Source organism: Odontesthes bonariensis, chromosome 5, assembly GCF_027942865.1.
Source record: "Odontesthes bonariensis isolate fOdoBon6 chromosome 5, fOdoBon6.hap1, whole genome shotgun sequence".
In the NCBI taxonomy this organism is placed as follows: Eukaryota; Metazoa; Chordata; class Actinopteri; order Atheriniformes; family Atherinopsidae; genus Odontesthes; species Odontesthes bonariensis.
Genome location: NC_134510.1, coordinates 21,149,079 through 21,170,174, shown reverse-complemented (window position 1 = coordinate 21,170,174; position 21,096 = coordinate 21,149,079). Strand labels below are relative to the sequence as shown.

The following is a 21,096-nucleotide window of genomic DNA, read 5'->3' as shown; positions in this document are numbered from 1 at the left end:
TGAGATTCTGCTGCTTGTGCAAAACCCAATATTTTTCCAAGATCATGGACTTTCTCCGATAAAGATTGAGTTGTAAGTACTTTTGCTCAAGTAAAGCCTCAAAATGCTTTCTCTACCTCTGAAAAATTGAAAATCATCTAATAAATATGATAGCATCGAGGTACAAAGATTCAGCGGACTACACACAGAAAAATGTATATGGATCTGCAGGTGTGACAGCAATCACTTCATGTGTCAAGTCAGGGCAACATTTTGTTGTTCAGGTATGAAAGAAGGATATGGGCTTTGGTTTAGGGTTTATACAAAGTCAAGATATTGAATCTCTGAATTCATCAGGCAGATAAGATCCTGTTCCCATCACCAAAGCATCGTTTGTGTTCATATGGATTGAACCCGTTATTTTTCCTTCATTGTGTATCATGGTAACCTCCCTCTTTTGAACGCACTGTACAAAAAAACTAGCATGAATGCAGTGCTGATAGAAATACCCTGGAGTGACATAATACTGTCAGATCAAGCGTCAATCATTTCCCACATGAATGTGCAATGAGGCTTACAGTTAAAACCTGCGACAAAAGATGAGTTGAGCAGTCTGTTATCAATCAGAATACATGATAACAGTTATAGTCCCAGGTACACAGTCTCAGTCTGTGCTTATTTTGGCTTTGTAAACGGTTGAGCAACCACATTTTAACTGAAAAACAATGGTGGACCTCAATTTCCTTCCTCTTTCTGTCCTATAAATATATTAGTGTTTGACCTCGTCACAGAGGCATTGGTGTCATTAACCACTGCAAGAAATGGGAAATATAACCCTGATAACTATGACTTCATTTCAACACATTAAGTGCCTTCAACATGGAGCCTATTTGATTGTGTCTTTTTTCGAAATCCATAATAAGCACTGCTTGATCTGGTAGAATGAACGAACCGCCCATTCAGAATTGATATTTTCACTGAAAACTATGTTGGCCCTTCCCTCAACTTTGGAACGCTTTGAAACAAAACAAAACTCACATTCCTTAACTTCTATCTCATGCTTTGCTGGGTTTACTTTTGAAAGAGAAACATCTATTTTGCGATAGTTATAATGAGGTTGAATTTATTCAGTTTAATATTCATTCAAAACACACACATAGACCCACACACGCACACAGTTTGTGTCAGAATGAATACATTTGCCTCCACTCGAATGTTATTCACATTTAAGCCTGACAAAAGAGAAAAGCAAGGGATTGTGATTTTAAGGCTCAGAATGCCGCTCACCATGACTGACATCTCTTTTTTTAATTGACCCCAGGTCAAACAGGGACTGGGATAATATTTTGTTAAATTATTCTCATTTCCCTGTGAATCACATTTCCATATATCTCCACTTCATGCCTTATTTATCATCTCCTTACAATTACCATGCAAACGATGTCTTAACTGTCACCCCTTTCTCCCTCTGAACAGTTTAGTAAATATCAAACCATATTTATTATTAATAAACCCTCAGCTGAAAACCCTCTTTTTATTTATAAATTATTCACACATTCAAAAGCTTGGGGAGTATGGGCGCCCTCCATTTGATGCCACTGAGGCCAATATAATTAAGACTATTGGCTCAAGCTGATGCTGGTGCATGCGTCATCTGTTTTGCCCTCATCTATCTGTCCATCTGTGTGAACCATAGGAGATCATGCATTTCAATCCCAGCATCATGCCTAGTGACAGACTTTACACAATGGATGTTGATTTTATTATCACAGCACAACTGGTGGAGGCACCCTGCTGTTTTACCGCTCACCCAAACCCAGCCTTCAGTAACTCATTGATAGTTTCACACATGCACCCTATAGTCTACAAACAAACTCACACATGTGTTTTTGTGAGCGTGACTGATGAGGGATTTCTTTTGATAACCTTTTTCCACATTTAAGTGTCTATAACCGATCTGAATTGCACATCGACGTGTCTGAAAACAACAAACAAGTATCTATTCTAACATTGAACCACACACGCACACTCACACATGCAGACATGCTCATTTACCCATGTGCTCAGTCACACTAACCTGGGTTGGCTTCCCAGCTGTGCAAGCTGTTTCTTCCATCAACATGTGTTTACTGGCAGGGGACCCTTATGTTTGCATTAGAGGGAGGCAATAAACAGGAAGGCCAGCCCCGGGGTTTAAAACTACTGTTTGGGGGAATCCACATGAGGAGTGAACCCTAATCACTGTGTGGTTCAGTGTTTAATTAAATGCAGTGCGAAATGTCAGGAAGAAAGCCACCTTTTCGGTCATGCATGTGTGTGGTTTCTGTTTTCTGGAATCCACACATGCCGGTGTCTTCAGTGTCCAAGTCTACACCCTTTGATGAATTTTTCACAGTCTTATGGAGCTCTAACCACCTGGATGAGCGAAGCAGGGCACATATGTGTGTGCGTGTGTGTGTGTGAAAAGGGTTGGGGTGTTGAGGTGGGGGTATGTTAACATTAAATTAGCCTGAGTCTTTGCTTGATACAATATACAAATGAAAGCCTGATTAACCAGATGACTGCAAGGCCTATTATTTTGGCTAATCAATAGATCCTTGAATAAGTAATGAACAACATCAAAGAACAAGCCTACAAACAGCCACAGGCAAGTGATAGACTTGAGTGTTTTCATCTCTTATAAAAGCCTAAGCTTTTGTTGAAATATGATAATGATTCAGTTCTCCTCTGTTCGCTTTAGTGCCCGCTGCATGGCATTGAACGAGAATTAACTGAATAAGCCAACTATGAACTTACAAGTTACTGCAGTAACAGCTAAAAACTCCCATTTGTTGAGATGACTGAGGCAGTAATATGTGGATTAAGTAGCAGCATTTGTTCCAATGAAGCTGAGTAAACAAAATATGATAAGTTCATCTAAACAAAAGTGATGATGTTAACAGGTTTCGAACCCAGTAACTGATATATTATCATTTCACAAGTGTTGAAGTTTTAGAGTCACATAATCATGCACAAATTGACAAATTATATGCATTTGATTCCACTCTAACACACCTGTTTGCACATAGCTCATCTCATTCATTTTCAAAATTGCTGACGGTGGCGGAAGGTGGGGAATGCAGATCCAGATCCTAAAAATGAATGATGTCCTGAAACTGTGTTATCTTTGGTAATTCCTCTGAAAATGGTCAGGACAGGCCTGGAGAGAAAAATTAGAAGAAGAAAAAAACTGTAAATGTCAAAAGAAAAACTTTTTGGAATGTCCCCTCACAGAGCCTGGAGAACCGCTGCTCAAAACCTCTTTAAAAGTATATAAGAAAATCTTGCTCTTGCTCAAGACTTTTGCACATTATTGCAGCCTATCTGCAAGATATTCAAGTTGACAAAAAAAAAATGTAATCCATAGATTACAGCAGCAGTCTATCTTTTCCTTCTAAACAAGTGTACGCTCATCATTATATTCTGAAGATTATTATAATTCAAGTCTGTTCCCACCCCAAGATGTTAGGACAGTCATTTAACTGAGATTAACTGCTTTTAAACACCCTCCTCGTTACGTTCGCTCAGCCAATCGTAGCCCCTTGGGGGGGGGGGGGGGCATTGGGCCCCCCCCCAGCAAGCTTCTGAAGCAGAGGGGCTCCTCCGAGTCACTCCCTGCCAAATCTGCTGAACCCCACCACCAGATGACTGTCAGTGCGTATTTCCAATTGTCAAGAGAGAGTGAGAAGTAAACCGAGGGGACCGATCTGGGGAGAGCGTGTGTGAGAGAAGAGGTAGTGAGCGTGTCACAGCGGGAACAGAGTGAGAGACTCCAGCGGAGGGGCGAGAGGCAACTTCACCGGGGTTTTCACTGCGCACTGTGGTGGAAGAGAGATCGCTTCCGAGCGCTTCCAAGCGCAGCATGCTCACGCAGGCTAAAAAGTGGACTGTAGATGAGCCTTGACTTGAACGCCCGAACCCCTAATGGACTGCTAGAGAGCGCAGATAGAGGATAAGGCTGTGCCAGAAAGGCAGGGAGCGGACACTGGAGAAGAGGCAGATGCAGAGGGAAAGTTACCAACTATGGAGCTGTATTGTTGAGTGAGAGTTTACAGACTGGTTGGACCATTCAAAGTCATATCTCTAAACTGGATGCTATTATAGTCGAATCTTAGTGCGCTCATCCGACCGGGGATCCTGATTTTGGAACCGCGGTGGACGAACCAGCTCGGTCGCATAGACTGAGCAAGAATCTTTCCTCGCAACACAATCGGCAACTACGGCTACTAAAATGTGTTCTCTGTACCTCATCTTTTGCCTTATGGTCACAGGTAAGACACATTTCTTTCTTTCTTTTGTGTTTGTGTTTTGTTTTTTTTATCATTTACCCTGCGGGTCTTTATTGTTGGAGAGGATGGACTGCGCTCTGTACTGGCGCTGCGTCAAGCCGCTCGGTGCGCTGATACAGTGGGGCAGTTGATCTGCTGCAATGCTGCACTTCACTGCTGTTAATGGCCAGTTTAATGTTTAATTAGTTTTAAAAGTGTGATTACGTCGCGTGGTTCAAGGCTGAATAATAGCACTGCGTATTTCGGTTTTGCTGTGATTGTTTCTGCTCTCGTAAAAATACAGGATGTCTAAGAGGAAAGCTCTCTGGTTTCAGAGAATACCAGGCGCATGGGTTATGGTTTTGGGGCGCACATACGGAAAGTTAAACTTAGAGGTTATGATTTTAATAAGCAATAGATTGGTTACAACAGGCTGCCACGAGTGTGCGTCCACTCACTAGAATGGACTCTGGAGCAGGTTAGGACAAAACAACTCGTGCAAGCGCTGACGATGAGACGGCTCCGTGCAGAGCTCCGCGTCTTTCCTCCCCAGTTATAGCCGGCGCTCTCCACACCAATTTCCATGAAAGACACGCTTAAGGGGGGTTCCACTGCTCTGAATACCTGTGTCGGTAGTTTATTTCTCTTCTTAAACAGACAAAAAGTGCGCAGTTCATCAAGAGGGTAGCGGATTTGTGATGGAACAAAGCAGGTGGAGAGAGGGGGACAGCGAGAGTAAGAGAAAGAGAGCGCGAGTGAGAACGTTTGTTTTTCTTGAGACAGGCTGAGACACAAAGCACCTGTCTCCTCCTCACCCTCTCCTACACACACACCACCACCCACTGCTTGTTGTTTGCAGAATTGACTTAGCAGTGTGTTTATGAATCTTTATGCATTAAATCTGAACCACGAGTGTGCTTAAAGGGAAAAAAAAATATCATATTAATGTATTTTGAAAAAATGAAAAATGATGCTTTGTTAGATTTTCCCAGTTTTGTGTATGGTCTATGCATCAGCATGTCAAACTTATTATTAAAGTAGCTCTGTAATAGAATACATGGAAGTATCATTAACAACAACCAGTCTTTCTTAGCAGCTGGTACAATTTATTCTGCTAATTTTCTTCTGCTCTTGTACCAAAAGAAAAGCTTTCGGCAATTAACGCTGAGCAACTGTTGACTTATCAGCGTTTTCCAGAGTGCATGCATGGTGTTAACACTTTGAGAGAAAATAATCAAATTAGAATCCTAGAGAATACACAACAGCATGGCACTGACACAGATCTTCTCTTGGAAGGACAATAGATAGAAAAATGAAATCCGAATCTCTCAGGTTTTCTTTGCCTCAACTAGATGCATTGTTTGTAGTATCTTGCCTGAATCACTGTCTCCCCAAATGGCAAAGCGTGTACAAATAGCCATTTGCCATGTGTAAATCTTCACCTCCGGACCCTGTTCCGCATGGTTTTGTTATTACTCAAAGCTCGGGGGAGGGATATGACACCAGTAAACCTCCGCTCCCTGATATACTCGCAACAGCTGGATGTGAAGAAGCCTTAGCCAGACAGTGGCAAACATCCCCCCCGACCTCAACCCCAATGCACACAACTGTGCTCCCTCTCTCCCTGCACACACAAATACACACAAATAATGAAAATGGTAACAGCTGTCCTAATTAGAACCTAAGAGACCCTAGACCTCATTTACTGTGTCACTCTTTTATAGAGTCACAGATGTTCAAAAGTTGCTGCACTCATAAATGCATTTGTAGTTTCACAATTTGACCACAATTCATGACTTCTCTTTGAAATTTATGTATGGCATACATTTGCATGTATGTAGACTTGCACAACACAGATAATTTACTTTCTCAGAGGGCTCCCAGAGGAATTGGATTCCACACCGCATCAGTATTCTGAGTAATCTTCAGTGAGCTTTCCTTTGGAACCTTTTGCTTTGGGTCGCTTGTGTCTCATCGGGCCAAGTTCAAAGGCTGTGAGCTGAGATTACAAGTTTCTCTCCCGTCCTCTTAAGTTGTGTCGCCACTCGTGTCTCACTATAGTGGAACGCTGGGAAAATTTTCCACCTTACGTCTTCTCACAGCTCTTTTGCCAGGGTACAGAATGTGTGACCATGAAACACGAGGACATGAGAGCGAATCTGCTTAATGGGCTGGAGGCAGAAAGCAAAATTTCACCAAAGATTGTCAAAGCCCGTTCCCAATCGTACCCCATGCAGGCACACACAGACTCAAATGCAGAACTGAATTCAAGCTGAGGAAGTGATGAATCCAGGCAGAGCACTCTCCTCCCCACCCTGTCATCCTCCCTTTCCCCATTACCAAAGAGATTTGTCTTTTCTACATGGAGCACAGCATTGCTTGTGGATGCAGAGACAACAGGGCCCCAGAGGTTTTTTTTAAAGGGCTGCGCATATTTTATGAACTGATGCTCTGCGCTCTTTGAGTTCTTGAGGAGGGAGTCGGGATGGGCAAAAGGGAAACGGTTTCAGAAGGGTGTGGGCAAAAGAGGGTGGTAGGTAGGGATAAGACTTGGATGTGTCACCAGTGTCTTGGTGAATAAGCGAATAAACACAGAAAAAGATTGCTGAGTACTAACTTTTTCTCTATCTTGTTACCCCTGTCACACACAAACTTATACAATTATACTCTATTTTGCGTTCATGGACTTGTTTTCTTTATTCTATCATGTCAAATCCTTCTCTATGCCTCTATGATAAAAAGATTGAGGATGAAGTAAAAAGTTTGGATGATAAAACCCCATACAGTTCAAGAGGAGTGAGAAATATATATTGTAGACACTGAAGAATCCAAACACAGTTGGGTCTCGAACACAAGTGTCTTGCATCATTAAGGAGACATGGTCATGGCAAAGATATGGGTAGTTTTTGGTCTGTTTGAGTTCCCATGTGAGCTCTGTGTAATAGCTTTGTTGTCTCTTGTATTGCATGCTGTATCTGAGTTTTCTGGATTCACATGTGGCAAAAAATCAATGCAAAGAACATAATACTTGTTTTAGCTACAGCTATCTTCTAATCTTTAACACAGACATGTATTTTACCTCCTCCCAACATCAACAACACCAAAAAAGTAAAAACTAAAAAGCTGATCGTTTTGTCGTAGGAAGGCTTTCAATATTCACGAATCCTTCAGTCATGCATGCAAACACAAACTAACAGTAATGAATGACTTAGATCTATGATTATAGCCTGCTTATCCTGTAGAGCTGTCATGCACGCATGTCATTGTCTTTCTGCCCTTCTTCATATCCTCGTACACCCCCCTCCCTCGTTTTTTTCTTAAGAAGAAACTGGAAGGAAAAAAGAAACAATGGGGCTTCATAACGTTGCTTGTCTATAATCAGCTTTGCCATGCGGGTAAACACAGAGAACTTGGCAGTGCATCCTGAGGCATTGTTATGAGCTGTTAGCAACTTAAGTGGATGTGCGCACTGGTAAGGCTCAACACAGAAAGCCAAAATAGCCAGGCAGCAAACTGTTGATGACACTTGTCCTCTTCCAGTTCTATTTTTACCCCTACCCGCCCATCCTCTTTTTGTCTTCACTCTCTCCTTGTGTCTGTCTCTGCACATCCTCACCTTGTCTTCCTCTGGGGCAGTCGGAGGATCCGGGGAGGAAATGAAAGAGAATAGGACAATGGAGGGCTATGTCAGCTTCCTGCTGTTGCCTGGAGTCTTCTTCCCCAGCTAGGGCTCCGCAGGCTGTATCATCAACATACAGACTGGTGGGGACAGCACAAAATTGTTTACTCTTTTATTCTGCTGTACAAACACAGTAATGGAAAGAATAGGGAGCGGGAGAATTCAGGATTAGTTCAGTGCATGTCATTAAAACAGCCCCCCAAGGGAAACAGTCATATTAATACAGAAGGAGCTATTTTAAGAAAGACTTATATTGCATTTATCTCCACTTAAAATGCAAGTGTCACCTTATTCTAGAAAGATACATCACTGCTTCCAAAGACCCTAAGCTCAGAAACCAGCATACAGCATAGAAATCACAGACTTACTCGACCTTACATTCATTTTTATTTTCCAATCAATTCCTGCACAGCCAGACAAGGATTTCATATCTCCCGCTGAGACGCAGAAACTAACAGCAAATTGAAATTTATCTTCTGCGTTGCAGCAATATCTGTTCCTGTGTTATCTTCACCAGCCGTGTTCCTTAACCTTGTATTAGAGATAGCTGCACAGATTCTGGCAGCTGAGATGGGTCTCAGGAAAACGAAAAGTTCTGTTAAGAGTGCCATCAGATAACATTTATTCAACACTGATACTGATTTATTTCACCTCACTTTTGACGAAAGCTTTTATGAAATTTGATCGTCAGTGGCACTGTCAATGCTGGGGAGATGAAATGTTCAGGATTGCGTGCTACGGCTTGTGGCAAGTGCACATCATCCAGAAATGACTCAAAAAGAGCTCAAGGAAGCTGCACCCTTAGTGCACGGCCACATTCACGGAGGTCAAGGGCACACGCTGGAGCAGTGGATGATAAGCTGAGCTGAGTGTCCGGCATCTTCAGGGCTATGTGCTTTTTCTGGAACGATTAGTCTAAGTCCAACTGTCTAATTAATGATGCTTCAGTTCCCGGAACATGTCATCTCTCTAACTAGCAACAGGGATAAAAAACACCTTCAAGCAAACATGAGATTACCTGCTTGCTGCTCACATTATAAGTGACAGAAACAGTGCATATTCTTGCGGAACAAAATTTTCCAACTACTTGTCCCTTGAAGTTCAGCACCCATCTCCATGTTTTCTCTTTTCATCTGTCCTTCCTTTCAGCTCAAACTTCCTGGAATGCCACGGCCAATATTGTGTTAGGGACTCGAGCTTTAACCAAAATAGCGGATTGGCCGTGGCTCAGACTGCTCTGTGTTGTTGCAGCAGGAGGCGCCGGAAGGGGTTGGAGAAAGTGTAGCCGTGTCTTTTGTTCCCATTTTTCTGTGGGGAATTTTGGACAGGGCTGTGAAATTCGCCTTGGGAGGTCTGTGAGAGAAAGCAGCCAATTTGCCGTCAACTGAGGGATGTCAGTCAAGGCTTATCGATCTGGCTTCCAACTGCAGCTCCCTCAATGGTAAAACATGTTAATGCTATTGAGCTGGGTGGAGATGTGGTTAAAGTGTGTGGGTGGTTGAGGTGGGGAGCCATTGAGCTGGTAGGAGGGAAAGGTGTGTCTCCCTCCTGCTGTCTGTTTGGGCAAGGAAAGCTGATGCAAAGACAACAATGGGCTCGGCATGAGAACAGGGGGAGGGAGAGACAGAAAGAAAAGGAAGGCAGAGGGGTCAAAGGGATTTACTGCCAGGAGCCTAGCATTTCAGGTAATAGATATGCTTGTATTGGTTTAAAGCAAACCTGCTGTTTTTCTTCCAGCACGACAGAGGTGAAAAAACAACAAAGGGGTAACTGACTGCAAGTCTGAGGGGGATTAATAGAAAGTTGATATTTCAACACCTTAGGCTAGACATCGGATCTTGAATGTACACTTTGGCACTGAGAGAGTGACTGTGTGTGTGTGTGTGTGTGTGTGTGTGTGTGTGTTTGTGTGCATGTGTCAGTGTGTGAAGGAAGGTGCATAATGAATGCAGAGAGGTGAGGTAAGGAAGGTGCTTCTCTGCCACATTCCAGTGAAGATGCTGCAGGGAGAGCAAGAACACATGGCTAAGTGCTTCCCAAGCTGGCTGAGGTAAACCTAACACCCCTGCTGGAGGAAGCAGCCCAATCATTGTTCCAGCACATTGCACCTATCTGACTGAGGCATCCTGGCGTTGTGTAGATCCCACGGGGGCTGGAAAGAGAATGAAGCAGAGGAGGAGAGGGACCGATTGTTCCCTGCTCAGACTATCCACAGATGGGGCTATGGCACAGGACGCTTGCTGTTTGCTTTAGAAAGTCCCAGGCGTTAGTGTACAGAATGCTCTGGGGGATAGTGGAGAAGAGAGTACCACTGGAGACAACAGCAGTGGAAAGGAAAGAGACAGAGTATATAGAGAGAAAGAAAAAGAAAAGGACAGGAAAAAAGAACTTGCTTAATATATTGCCAGTGTGAATATAGTGTCATTGCCAAGAAGGGAAGACAGATGACACAGCCATACAATGATAGGGTAGTTGGGCGAGAGAGCGCTGAAGTCTTCCCCTGTTTCCAAACAGAGACATATAGAGCTTGAGATAATGGAGAAGGGAGGAAGAGTAAAGAGAGTGAGGGGAGGAAAAAAGGAAGGGATGAGATGCAGGAAACTCGGGCTGCATCCATCATGTGGTTTGGTGCAGAAGCCATTTGTACCTATTGTTCTCCATAATTTGTTTTCTCAGAGCCTGCAACGGGAGGGGTGAAGGGGGAGACACAAAGCTACGGCAGCCATTTATTTTTGCGCTAATTGCATAAGTGAGACAGCAAAATTAGACGTATAGCTAAATAGACAATAGGCTGAGAGAAAGATGCAGACAGGGAGATAGACAGGGAGGTGTAGATGAATTGAAATAGATGAGGCACGGCCCTCTATTTCACATTCAAGAGTGTGAGGGAACGCATTAAAAGGAGTAAAAGGGGATGGAGGAGGATAAAGGCAAAGGAAAAGGGTGAGTAAAGGAGATGGGGCGATGGAAAGGATAAGATGAGAGGGAGGCAGAGAAAAGCCCTCTTCACAGACTGCACTTTGAGGTGCAGCCCAGTGCTCCTGGAATAGTCACCCTATTTAATACACCTGCTCAGCAGGAGGGGAAAGAGACATATAAGGAGATGTTGTACAGAAAAAGAGAAAAGGGCAAAAGAGAAGAGAGGAAAGAGGGGACATATCTCATCTCGGCTTCTTCAGATCAAAGGCAGAGTGGCTACAGAGAGCTGTTTGTTGTGGCTTGTTTGGGAGGGTCTCTGTCTTTGTAAGGTCATGGGTGCATCTGGTCTGCTATGTTGCTCAGGCAGGATTACACGTACAGCACACGCCACACCCTTTACAAGCTACGTGCCCAGCGAACATTTCTAGAAATAGTTTGTGAGATGGTGGAGCAACGAGAAAGCTGATGAGCGGATGTTGACTGGTTTGTTAAAACCTGCACACTTTTCGACTAGCTGCACTGTGCTCGTAGCGGCTGTTCATGTGCTAATACAGCTGTGCATCTGTTCAGGTTCCTGTGGAGGCAGCACTTGGGTGTGTTCGGCATGTCACCGGCCTTTTAGGGTTGTGGTGCAGGGGAAGAGAAATAGGCCCTTAATGAAGCCACTCAATCACAGGCCAGTTAAAACAGCTAACTAAAGATTGAGGGGCTTGTCAGGCCTGATTGGAGGCCCATTGAATCTGGTCAAGAGAAGCTCTTGAGTCGTCACACTTTAGCCATTCACTGCACTATAGACCCCAGCTTAACTACTCCTCTTTCTCTAAGCAGTCCTCCGACACACTGTAGTGACTCTAGTCAACTCCATGATTGTTCTGGGAAGTTTTTTAAAAAGCCAATTTAAACCCAGTCCTTTGTTTAACCCTGCAGGAACTCAAGCAGGGACACATTGTATTGGTTCTGTGTGGAAGTGTGTTCTTTTATGGCTCAGGTTTAGGTTTTATGTTAGCTGCCCTGGAGCATGTGATGTTTTGTTTAAAAAAAAAAAAAGAAACTGGGTAAATAACAGAACTGGTACAAACTAGTTTTGTGGGTGACAGAGAGGGTGCATGAGAGAAATCAATGGACCAATTCAACCTATTACAGCCATGACTGTTGCTGTAATGGTGTGGAAATGGACAGTGGTCATGTGGATCCCGTTTACACCTCCGGGCTTGGATCACAACTGAAACTCTGATTCATTTCCTTCCAGCTCTGATTAAAAAAAAATACTCTGAGGATTTCAAAGACTTTCACATGATGGTGATGAGGGGAACGATTTGTACATTTTGTGAAATGGAGGAAACTTCTATTCTGGCAGCTTTGCCAAAGGACAAACATAACATTGGGCTGCAATTTTCCTCAACAAATAATGACTCCTCTGGTCCTCTCTTCTTCCAGCCATTTCTTCTTTGATCCCAGGTAATGTGTTAACAAGGAGTGGTTATACGGAATACCCATAACCCTTGTATGTGTTTTCACAGTCAGGTGTGAGAGTGTGCATGTGTGTTTGCGAATGTATGAATTGTGTGTGCATGTGTGTTTTCACACCAATTAATGAATTGCTTTATATGCTGGCTGAGGTGACGATGGCCTGTCTCCAGTGGGGCATCGCTTTTTTCCCTTATGTGTCAGCCTCAACCCATGATGGCCCGGGCCCTCTCTCACACTAACACAATAATGAGCCCAGTCTAATTAGTGGTTGTGGCTCTGTACAGGGGACCCCGGAAACCACAACGCCATTGTGAGTTGTACTAATCAGGGGACCACTCAAAAATAGAGAGACCACTGCTTTAGTGAGAAAGTTAACACATCTACACAGACCCTGCTTGGACTCACTCAAATGAATGTGCTTTATTTGGATAGAGGTGCAAAAGTAGAAGGGTGCTTGAATTTTCTGATTTGCAACCACTAAGGATCAGCTATTCACTCCTTCCTATTTAGCTCCCACACTCCCTCCAGTGGTGCTCCTCCCAAGAGCGATGCAGAAAAATGATTTTGCACTCCCTCATCCTTCCTCTTCACTGCAGATAATTCAATCTGTTTAATATGAAATAATCTCTCCCAATTTTTCAGCCTATTTTAACCTGATCACTCAAACAGTTACCTCTGGGGGACGCGCCCCGTTCCACCTTGTTAAAAAAGAAGAGGAGAAAGAAAGGAAGAGACAGCCGAGGAGAGATCTCTAAGGGGTGCTTTGGAAAGTCTCTGTTTGCTATTCTCATGGGCCGTGTGTGAAGCAGAGGGCAAGCTGATTTAAAGAGAGAAGAAAAATGAAGGATGGAGAGATACAGAGGGACATAAAGGGAAGACAGAAACAATATACTAGAAGGGAGAGGAGTGCAGGTGATGAGAGTTGCGCTTCTTGAGGTCTAGGGCTCTAACTTGTGTCCCACAGCACTTAACATGCCCCTAGCCGTCTCTCATGGCAGTTAATTAGAATCCAATAAGGTTGCCGCCTGTTGGTCATTGTTCCTTCAGTGTGTTTACCCTTTCCAGAGGCTCCATTCGCTGCTTAATCTGCCGAGAAGCTGAATGTCAATAGGTCAGGCCAAGACTGCAGAGCCCTTAGAGAGAGGCCGAGACGGAGCAAAAAAGGGGGAAGGGGGGAGGATCAGGGGGATGAAGGAAAGGGGTCATCTTTCTCTTTCCCTTCAATATTGTTCTTTGCTGGTCCATTCTCGTCGCCCCCCTCCCGTCCTCTTCTCGTCTTTTCTTCTCACTTCTAATCCGTCCTCTTGATTGTTCTAAGCTGCTTTCAGCCAGCCCCCGGGAGGGGGGGGGGGGGGGGGGGGGGGGGTTGGAAGGTTTGGAGTCTGTTTTAATTAAGATTTAAAAGACGACTCCCTCAAGAAGGAAGATTTAAGAGCAGGACGGACTAAGCAAAGTAAACGAGTAAAGGTAGAACAGATTGTAGATTTGCCTCAGCAAATATCAGAAATCGGTAAAGAGAGAAAGTTAAAAAGCTGTTATTCAACGCACACAGCCAGGCACAACCCACACACACACGCACACAGTCACACAAACACAGTCAGACATTGAGGCATTTGAGTGGCTAAGCCAAATGGGATTTTTTTTTCATTTGTAATCAAGCGGCAAAATCTATATAGATTGATCTCAACTTCCTGTGATTCATACCGTATCCTGCGAGAGTGATATGGGATCAGTGGTAGCCAGCAGGCAAGCTGAGGGAGTTATCTCCACACTGTCTAATGATCGATCATCTCACCAGATGGACTTAAGAGCCTGCAACGCCTCACTTGTTTATCAGAGCTCCAAACCTGAGGCCTCTCAGTAGATGTGACCTGCAAAGTAAGTCTTGTTTTGCAGACATACAGATATAGTGCATGACATAAAGAAAAGAGCGTAAGAGACACATTTCAGGAGCTAAAAGTTTGCTTTTATCATTTATGTGGAGCGACCAGGCACGAGGATAGAAGCTACGCTGTTTTTTTTGGAGTGGCAGGGTGACTGTAGTGGTGCCTCTGGGCGTCCTCGTTAGACACTTAACACTTATCGCACCATGGCAGAAGGAGTACTCCACACCATTTTGGCCTCCAAAGAAACACACTTTTACCTCCCAGCTTTGCTTTACTTTGACTTTTTAGACAGTGGATTACTGGCAAAGTGTGTTCATTTGCAAAAAAAAGGCATGTGCTAAGTGTTTGGTAAAACAGTCACATCACACACATCTGCCCCTACTGCAAATTTAACATTTTTCACCCCCTCCCTAAGAAAACACAACCCAAGACAAAGCGCACAATGAACTGTTTAAGTTCATCAAGCCTCAGACTTTGGTGCAGCCGGTAAGGTGTTAAAGGGCAGGAAAGGGTCAAGGGCCCTACCCACGTCATTCTCTGCTATGATACGTCTCAGCACACAGCCACCATATGTCCAGGGTTTCACAGTTAATGAGCCAACCTACCCTGTGTGACAAAGACCTATTTACACACAGTTGACTCTGTGGAAATCTGCAATGCCATGGTATGATTAGGACAGAATGCAGCACCAGTCCAGTCAGTGGCCGTTTGGGAAAAACAATAAAGTAGAACGAACAGAGAAAAAAAGGGCGCATCAGGGAAAAGGGTACACAGACAAAGAACTTTATAAAGCACTTTGAGTGGATAAACGTAGGCATGATCTTGCCCTCCGTCTGCCATAGCTCCATCGCTTGCCTCCATCAAATCCCCCTGAGACTCTCCAAGCACACTCTGCCTCCGTCACTCACAACTCCTAATAAGGCCAGCAGTAAACAGGAGGAAAAATATGCAGGGATGAAAGATCCTTCTCTTATGTTGTTGCTTTGAGGATGTGTTTCCAGTTATCAGGGGAGGGTGGGGAATGCATTTTTATGGAGTAATGCTGCATTTTAAAAAAAAGAAAAACAATAAACCCATCCGCTTATGAAATAATATTTTGTTCCCATATCCTGTTATGTTGCAGCTCTGGGGACTTTTGACAGACATGAAAAAACCCGCCTCCTCTAGGCTAAAGGTATGGAAGAAACCCTTACTAAAGAAGAAAGTGTGCAGAGCTCCTGGGGGAGGAATATATCACAGATATATTCTTTCACTGCAGCGATTAATATCTAGGAAAAAAGGTCAAACTTGACTTGAAATGGCCCAGTATATCACAGTTACATTTGGAGCCTCCATTTCATACATCAATCCCTGCTGTGGTGCCCCATCAGTCCCATCAGCCTGGTCACACAGGAGAGACCCACACTGCAGATTATCAAAGATTGATGGGGTGCCCTAGTTAAAGACAGGGGAGGAGAGAACTTTGCGTCACCCCCCAGCCTCTTCAGAGGTGTTGATTGTGGGTCGAATGGCCTTTTCCAGCCTTGTGCAAACATCATCTCTGCATCAGGCAAATGTTACGCCAGGCTTCATTACTGTATAACCGACAGAACTGACCCAAGCATTTGCAGGTAACTTGCAACTGCACTATTTTAAGGTCAGTTGTGTCACCCAAGACAGTGCTGGCTGGTTGAGGAATCTTAAAATGAAAGCAGAACTCATCTTCCTCCATCCACCTTTTTCCTCATCATCCCATGACAGATGATAAAGCAAACCGACAGAACAAACAGTCAGATTATCTAAAATCCTTCATTCTCTAACACATAACCTAAGCATCTCTTACATCCACTGTTCACCGTCATCCTACCCATTTCTTGTTCAGAGTGCTTGCTTAATAATTAATTGATTAATTAGTTCTCTCATTAATCATTTATTCATTAATCATGGCCTGATTTTCTGGAGGAAGCGGTGCAATCTGAAAAACCCTGACTTCACATTTCACTCTAATTATGCTCCTTTACTAATCAACGCTTAAGAAATGGAGTTTCAGGAAATTAGTTTTCCCCTTCCCCTCTTTTTCTCAGCACAAAGCAGGATGCATCGAGGTCGGCAGGTAACATTTTTTTCCCCCTCCTTTCTCGCGCTCTGGAAGCTCTTCGTCATCAGTAATTTTAAAAGAATGTTTAAACTTGCAATCTGTTGAGCAGGATTTGAATTAAATGTTGTAATTTTCAGCAGTCCTGGATGAGAGAAGAGCAGAAATTCTGGTCACAAACTAAGCACAGACATTGATTAATAAGTGGCAATTTGAAGGGTGTTTGTAAGAACAGAGAGGTGGCAGCATTGTGAATCACACGCTTATTGTTTCCACTGAATCCACAGCTCTCCTGGGAGAGGATGTAATTTGTTTAATCACCAGGAGTTATGGTCTCTGGACGGAGAGATGCAGAGATAGGGTAGTTAAGAAATATATTCTGTAGTGTAGAGTGAGCATGAGAGGAAGAGTGATGAGAAACATTTTAAACAGGTTTTATTAGAGGTGTTTGTGTGCATTTGTGTTTCTGTCGAGTTCACCACACAGCTCAGCTGCTTCCTATGAAGAGGCTCTTATGAACCAAAAGAAAAATCATGCATCAAATTAAAGAAAGCTCCAATGAAATGGAGGCAAGTCGGGCATTAACCTCTAAGCTTTAAAAAGTACACATATTAAGCAACATTAATGAGACTCTCATTGAGCTAGCTGTGTTTTATATTTAAACACACACAAAAGCACAGCGTTGACTTCAGTGTGCCACTGCTGCCTCTGAAAGAGGTTGTCTCTCTTATTCATCTCACCAGAAGCAAACACTGCAGAAGTGAACAATGGCATAGATGGCCCTTTTACTCTTAATGAGATGCATACATTTACAACATTACCACCCTCATTAAAAAATAATAATAATAAAGGGGGAAAAAAAGTATTAATTATGAAATGCACTACTTCCTATCATGAGAAGCCAAGGGGGTCTCCATTGGGCTCAATTAGGAAGAGCAGGCCACAAATCCCTCGACTAAATTAATTGATACCCCAGAGCACAAGCCTCTGAGTCCCAGCGCAGAATCTATGCTGAGAATTCCTTTGTTTTCATTTCCAAAGCCTTTTAGAAAAAGCAAGCGATAGAGGCAATTTTAATATTATCTCTTCATTGTTGTATGGATTTTTAATCTATCATTTATTAGTATATTTGCTTGATTTGTTTACTTGTCATCTCTGCAGCTGGGAAGATAATGGACTTTTAACCACTCCTGTCCCATCTTCTCCGCCACATGTTGTGCACCATTACTCTTTTATCCGCCATGTCAGCTGTTATCCTCACGCTAAACCAGAGCTTTTGAAAACCCAAGAAGTTAATGATTAAAAGCACAGTAAATTATACTGAAAGCCCTCCTGTCCAAAGACTGGTGACAGAGGGGGAGGGAGCCAGTGAGAGACAAACTGGGATCGAGACAGAAAGAAAAAGAGAGGAGAGAAGCAGGGGGGACAGAAAAGGGCTGGAACTGTGACACAGATCCAGCCAGCAGCTGTCTTGCAGTGAAAAACACCAGGGGGTAAGAGGGAACGAAACAACAAGACTAGCTCAATCAACATCTTGTCAACAAGGCTAGCTGATGTGTACAGACAATTTCATACTGCTACCGCCGACTCCCTCCCCTTTACTTTTTTTTTTTTTTATATATGGCTTTTTTTGTATCCTGCTCTCCTGCCAGCCAGCCAGTCACTTACTATCTGTCTACATACAGCTCTCAGCTTTGTTGGCTCTGGGCCCCAGAGTGGGGGGGGGGGATACTGTTTAAAAGCCATGCTAGAATTATACTCAAAGAGATGCCTCTGCCCACGAGAAACCCTAAAGATATGGGGCCACGACACTGAGCATGCATGTATGTGTGCATTTGAGTGGCAAGTGTGAGAGAGCAGTATGGGAATTAGTGTGTTTATGGAACATTGTCAGCCACTGCAGCACAGTGACTGTGCGAATCATTGACATACCCATGTACTGACTAAGTCACATCAGCACGCTTGGTCCCCACCTCCCCGTCTTCTCTTTTTTTTCTACCCTCTCCGTGTATGCATACCACTCTGTTACACTATCCAACGCATCTGTTATAGCAGCTACCCAGGGAAAAACTGCTGCTGTTCGCCCATGCGATGAGCCTCAATGCTGTCCTGATGTGTGCAGCGCCCTGTCCCAGTGGGGAAAAGCCTCACTGTGACGGCCTTGGAAACAGACTGATTATGCCATTCCATCAACCCCCTCCCCTCTTTCACGCTTGCAACCCTTTCAATTGGAAGCTGACAGGAGCCCACTTTTCCCATTTTTACCTTGCCTCGGTTTTTCTGCTCTTTATAATATGTGGCCTTTTTTCTGCTGCCCCCTCCTGAACCTGCTTTCTTGAGTGTTGTGTTGACAAGCTGACACAAACCCCTGTGATTTTCACATCAGGGAGGCAGGAAGTGAGAAAAAAAGGACAGAGGATACAAGATGGTAAAGAGGAAGAGATGGGGAGAAAAAGTTCAAGGGAGAGTCTGGCAAGAGATGACAGCTGACAGAGTCTGAAAAAACAGAATGATAGCAGGAAAGAGCCACGGAGAAAGCAAATCAACAATTAGAACACCCTTATATAACTCAAGGGAGGCCTGCTGGCCATTGATTTCAGGGATCATGCCTCACTGACTGTAGACATATGAGCAATGAGCAGAGGAATGAGAGGATGGCGCTGGATTGTAGATGGATGCAGGAATGGAAGATAATGCCCTGGGTGGGGGTATCAGCAGAGCAGCAGGAGGGGGGGGGGGGCAGTCCACTCTCTAAAAAGAGCCTAGGTCTGAGCCAAGATTTTCACAATGGAATAAAGGCTGAAAGGGGAGGCTAGGAGGATTAAACTCCAGCAAAACAGCTCTTAAAAAGCTGTTAGACTGCAATTTGGGCACAAAAACGCAGAATGGGAGAAAAGATAGTGAGAGTGGGTGGGTTGGAGTGCAGCTGGAATGCAATGTGGGAGAGAAAGGATTGAAGTGAAGCTGCATGGGTACCATTAGAGACGAGACCATCAGCAAATACACAAGCTGAAGCTTCTCAACCATGTAGCTCATATGTTGGGTTCCATACTACTATGAGCTGCTGGGTGGTATCTGCTGTTAGCCCCCGCTTCAAGCTCTCAGAAGTTCTGTAGGAGTCACGGTAATGAGCTTAGAAGCCAGATCAAACATTAGATGGGTGCAGCATCCCTTTTGGGACTCTTTGGTTCACCTACTGTCTGTTTTGTATACACACACACACACACACACGCATAGGAAAAGGAAGACAAAAGAGCCTGACTCTAAACAAAAGGATAATAATTCCATACAGAGAGAAATGGAGCTCTCATTTTCCAGCCCGATTTAGAAGCCTTATCTAGACAAGGCACAATAGATGGCATTTAGGGAGAGGGGTTGTTTATTCCAAGCTTGACACTTTTTTGCCAATTGCCTTGTTCTGAACTGTGTTTTTTTGTCTGTTTTTCTTCCTCATTTTCTCCCCTCTGTCTCTTACTGTGGAAAACCCACATCAGCTGGATTCTGCCTTTGCCACTTGGGGCAAAATTGCAAGTAGTTATCCTGTGCCTGCTGTATTTATTTGTGCGTTGTTTTTTTTTTTTTTTATTTGTTCACATTTGAATTATTGCCACAAAGAGCACATTGACAGGTCAAGTTGACTGGAAGTTAAAGTCCTTGCACAGGAACGGAATGTTGGCATGGAATATAATCAAGACTTAAATGGGTGTGTAACACACAGCATCTCTCAACATCATGTGCAGCTGAGTGTCAAATGAACAGAGATCAGTGTTAGAGTCTTGTGTTATTTTATGTTTTATTTGAAGGACATGACTTCCAGGGTTGAATGAACTGATAGCCTTGGGCAAATTTTTTTCTTTTTATTTCCGTCAGATGGTTACTGTGGTGACTCGGTTAGTAAATGCACTGTGTGTGTTGGATCAACATTTTATCTAAAGGTCATCTGCAGTACCATTATCTTCCTTGGTCTTTAGCATCATGGCTGATGCTTACACGTAGACATTTTCAGCACACACACTCAGAATGACAGCTTCAGTCCAATTCTATCAAGGCAGATGTCTAAAAGTGGACGGATCATTGCTGACATCTGTCCATCTCTTCCCGACCCCTCCTTATGTGAATGCATCCCTATAATTTCAGATGAGAGAGAGTGTCTGTGCAGGCAGTGCTGTGGTCAACACAAAGCTCTTTAAAAGGTGGCAGTCAAGTCTAGGAGGCTCCTCCTCACTTAACTCCAACCATGTGACAGCAAAGTCACTGTGTCAAAGAAACTGCTAAATGTGCCCTCCAGTGCCTGACAAGTTGCTTTCCCTATTAACGCTGCCCTGTCCTCCACACTCGTTCACACTTTCAGATGTGTGCGCATAAACGCAGGCATAAACATACATAGCACATTTTCCCACAGGAAAACGTGCACACACACACACACACACAAACACATCTTACACAGTCAGGCAGAAGTTCACACAAACTTAGCACCATGTGCATCCAGCAGCGTGAAATGATATTCCATTTTGAGAAATCCGGATTAAAATGTAACAGGCCAAATGTGTTTTGACCTTGTTTACTTGGGGATGGAAAAGTAGGCTACACACACTATACATTGAGCAAGGTAAGAAACACAGAGAATGTGGCATTTTTATGTGCTGTGTGAACTGTGAGCTTGATTTAAACAGCATGTAATGCTACATAAAGCACATACAACTGTAAGCACCTCTGCATACACTTACCTACTTAAGACAGCTTAGTATATACATCCACACAAACATCCAGAGGAAAGATGCG

At 43.7% G+C, this 21,096-nt stretch overlaps 1 protein-coding gene across 5 annotated transcripts in view; it reads left to right on the top strand.

Moving 5' to 3' along the window:
• Nucleotides 1-3,645: 3,645 nt before the first annotated feature.
• Nucleotides 3,646-21,096, top strand: part of kirrel3l (kirre like nephrin family adhesion molecule 3, like) — a 33,927-nt gene continuing 16,476 nt past the window's right edge. For all 5 annotated transcript variants that reach the window (XM_075465239.1, XM_075465242.1, XM_075465240.1 and 2 more), the window contains exon 1: nucleotides 3,646-4,289. In XM_075465239.1, coding sequence (XP_075321354.1) covers nucleotides 4,250-4,289 — 40 coding nt within the window. In that variant the 5' untranslated portion in view covers nucleotides 3,646-4,249. The remainder of the gene's footprint in view (nucleotides 4,290-21,096) is intronic.